The sequence below is a fragment of the Palaemon carinicauda genome, chromosome 18, assembly GCF_036898095.1.
Source record: "Palaemon carinicauda isolate YSFRI2023 chromosome 18, ASM3689809v2, whole genome shotgun sequence".
Taxonomy (NCBI): Eukaryota; Metazoa; Arthropoda; class Malacostraca; order Decapoda; family Palaemonidae; genus Palaemon; species Palaemon carinicauda.
In genome coordinates, this window is record NC_090742.1 from 100001934 (window position 1) to 100006039 (window position 4106).

Genomic DNA, 4106 nt, shown 5'->3' on the forward strand with positions numbered 1-4106 from the left:
CTTCTCATTTAAAAAAAATGGAACAACTGTGGATGCAACTCAGAGAGCTACTACCATTCTTTCTTGCCAAGGGACAGCACCAGCAGGGGATATGTAGTAATGTGACAGGTAGTCAGTCTCGCTGATCCCTTGCATCCTTCTGGGTATGATGGCCAGTTAAAAGCAGAATCCCCTGCAGGTGTTGGTCAGTCCTCCATCCACCAGGGATCAGATCCTGTGTGTCCGGATCTTCGCGGTCCACTTCTGCAATTGCGTTTGGTTATCTGATGAAGATGAGGTTTTGCAGGACACAGGCGCACATGGTGATTAGCTTCATGGTGTCAGGGTGTTGATGCATCATCGTCAAAAAGCAACGGAACCTTTGACACAGAATTCCAAAGGTAGTCTCCACTACATATTAAGCACAAAACAGCCTGTAGCTGTATATCCATTCTTGTAGGACCTGTGACCGATGGGAGAATGGTTTTATCATCCAAGTTCGAAGAGCAAAGGCGTCATCTCCTACGAAGTGATAGGGGACTGGCTGGTCATCATTGGGGAGTGGTTCTGGTTGAGGCACTCCAGCTCTGTTCTCTTCTACAGCATCATGCAGGGAACAGTTACTCCATGTTCCTCCATCCATAGCACCACCCTCTGCCCCAACATCCACATAGAGGGACTTGTAGGTAGCATCGGCTATTGCCATCAGTACAATGCTGGGGAAGCCCTTGTAGTTGTAGTATTAGGAGGCAGCATTTAGTCGCTTCTTCATGGCTATGTACTTTCTGTCCACAGCCCCCAGACAGTTGTGGTAATTCCATCTGGAGCTGAACCTAGCAGCAACTTCCTTCCACTCCTCTTCAGTTTTGGGGCAGCGCAACACTTCGTTCTTGAAGACCGCGATGATGGCTTTACACACCTCGGATATGAAATTGCAGATGGTTCTTGGTTCAACCCTGAGGCTGTAATGCAGACTTGGATAGGAATTTTGAGTGGCTAACATACGGAGGGTGGCAGCCAGCTTGAGGCCAACTTGAAGTGGTTCCCTCATGAAGGAAGACTGCTTTTGGAGGCAAGGGTTTAACTTCTCAATAATTTCTTGGAACCGGTCAGCTGTGATTCTCATGTGATTTTTGTAAGCCCCTTTGATCTTCCTTGTGGAGTTCAGTCAGTAGACTGTCATACTGTCCAAACTCGTGCCTTCTGGTCAACCTTTCCTTGACCCACACTTTCCTTTGTGTCTTTCTTCGAGGTGGGGTTGCCTTTTCTTGTTCTTCTGCCTCTTCCAGTATTTTCTGCTGCTCTTCAACAATGACTAGAGAAGCTGCCAGGTATAGGCATTTTCTCTTCTCTGCAATGATTGTGTGTCTGACATTAAGCATGTTGTCTCTTCCAAAGCCAATCCAAAAATGACCATGGGTTAGAGAGGCCCCATTTTATATGGCGTGGCCCAGTCGGCACGACACCGTCCGAATTGCGCAAACTCGCCGTGCCAATGCGGAAAGTGCGCAAACTATGCGCAAACTATGTGTGAATTCGTCATGCCATTTTGTGTCAATGTGGACACTGAGGGGCACGCATTCGTGAACTATTCGTGAACTCGTGAATTCATCGTGAACTATGCGTGAACTAGACGTGAACAGTGTGGGAGCCTTCCAGTTCGTGCCCCAAAATTCGTGGCCAAAAGTCGTGCAAGTGTCAGCCTGGCATAAGTTATGTGAGCATTGACAGTAATACACTTTAAAACAATATATTACTGAATCTTTATAAACCAGTGATTAAATAGCAACAGACTGACCAGGCTTTCAAAAACTGATCTATTATCGAATCATTATTCTCTGGTGGTTATAAAAAGCAAAAACCCACCAGACTCTCACAAATTAATTTAAAATTGAATCTGATAAATTATAAGAGTTTCATAACCCAAGAATAGATCACGTAACATATCAAGTATGTCAATTTTCAGAAAATGACCTTGCTATAAATAACGTATACTAAGAAGAAGGCATATACAAATTATGCCGCTTTCACCTCACTTAATCCATTTCTCGACAATATCGTAAGCATTTAAGGTCATAGACAAAAATGAAATCGTAGTTGAAGTCATTGTTGGAGAAATTGTCGTCCTTGAAGAAGTCGTCAAAATCGTCATCGTCGTCATCGAATTCATGGAAATAGTCGTCGTCGAAGCCTTTTTCCAGAATTGTAAAGGATTTTCATTTTTTCATTTTACAAAAAATAATTGTGTCATTTGCTTTTATTATTATAGTTTACAAATTTTTTATTTATATATTTTTTTAAAATACTTTGTGTAATTTTAAATGCATTACTTTTGCGTAATTATTTTGCTATAGTATATTATCAACTTTGGTAATAATATGAGTGATTTGTCTAACCTTTGCTAGACATAATTTATATTTAGTGTAACATTTCCTCTTGTATAAATTAGTTAAAACCTTTTCCGATTTGAAGTATTTTGCTTTCTGTTATAATTCATATTGCATATACACTTATTATTATTGTTATTATTATTATTATTATTATTATTATTATTATTATTATTATTATTATTTGTTAAGCTATATCCATTATTGGAAAAGCAGGATGCTATAAGCCCAGGGACCCCAACAGGAAAATAGCCCAGTGAGGAAATGGAAACAAGGAAGAAAAAATATTTCAAGAACAGTAACAACAAATATTCCCTATATAAACTGTATAATCTTCACCAAAGAAGAGAAAGAGAAATTAGATAGAATGGTATGCCCTAGTGTACCCTCAAGCAAAAGAACTCTAACCCGAGACAGTGGAAGACCATGGTACAGAAGATTTGGCACTACCCCAGACTAGAGGACCATGGTTTGATTTTGGAGTGTCCTTCTCCTAGATTGACTGCTTATTATAGCTAAAGAGTCTCTTTCACCCTTACTAAGAGGAAAGTAGCCACTGAACAATTATAGTGCAGTAGTGGGACCCTTCAGTGAAGAAATATTGTTTGGTAATCTCAGTATTGTCAATGTATGAGGACAGAGGAGAATCTGTAACGTATAGGCCAGACTATTTGGAGTATGCGTAGGCAAAGGGGAAATGAACCAGAGCGAAGGATCTAATGTACCTGTCAAAAGGACCCCATAACTCTTTAATATTAGTATCTTAACGGGTAGCTGGTGCCCTGGCCAACCTGCTACATGCTGGGTGCATCTATATTCTACTACACTCCATTTGATGTGCATCAATAAATGTTTTGAATATGAATTTGAATTTTTTCACGTATTCCAGTCGCTCTCTCTCTCTCTCTCTCTCTCTCTCTCTCTCTCTCTCTCTCTCTCTCTCTCTCTCTCTCTCTCTCTGAAAACAATTAATCTGGTTTATCAGAGCTTAGAGAAAATCCACAACCCTGATGACCTCTCTCCGAGAGAATCCTCATGGGGGTTGGCTAATGAAGTGGATATTTTTCTCTCTAAAAGTTAGGTCCCTTTCTCCACGTTCCTTTTTTATTTCCTCCCTCTCTCTCTCTCTCTCTTTTCATCGGAAAAAAAATCTTGAGATAATTAGTCACCAACAAATGTTTCCGATCAATTAACCTTTCCATAAAAGTTCAACCTTATGTTTTATCCATTAAGTGCTTCAGATAATTCTTGTATAATACTCAGAAAAGGATCTAGATGCCTGAAAATTGAAAGCATTCTTGTGAGTTACTTATTTTTTTTTTTTCTAAATCATATCATTTTCTTCGTCCTGGGCAGTATTCAGAGAATTTTAGTATGCAGGGCTTTAGAATGACTAGTACACTTCAGAGTTAGGCACTGCAGCAATCTAAAAATGTAACCTACGTGATTTATTTATGAGAATCTCGACACACTTGTGTGGAATACTGTCTAAATTAATCTAAGTTCTCACACGTTAGGTAATCATTCAGTAGCCAAAAATTTAATTTAAGAATATTAACATAGCATACATGTGTGACCATCTCCCTTCTGACAGTCTGTTTATGTTTATATGTCTGTGTGTTCGTGGTTGTAATTGCATGCATTATTCTGGGACATTTCAATGATCCATCTCACCAACAATATTACTGTATTCATCTCTTTCCTCTTTTTTATTTTTCTTTTTTTTCTTTTTTTTTTAAC

At 39.4% G+C, this 4106-nt stretch overlaps 1 protein-coding gene across 1 annotated transcript; it reads right to left on the bottom strand.

Annotated features, from left to right (window-relative positions):
* Positions 1–721: 721 nt before the first annotated feature.
* LOC137657452 (uncharacterized) lies at positions 722–1030 on the bottom strand. The gene has a single exon (XM_068391789.1). It carries the CDS (start codon positions 1028–1030, stop codon positions 722–724), a length of 309 nt encoding a protein of 102 aa, XP_068247890.1.
* Between the last annotated feature and the right edge of the window lie 3076 nt (positions 1031–4106).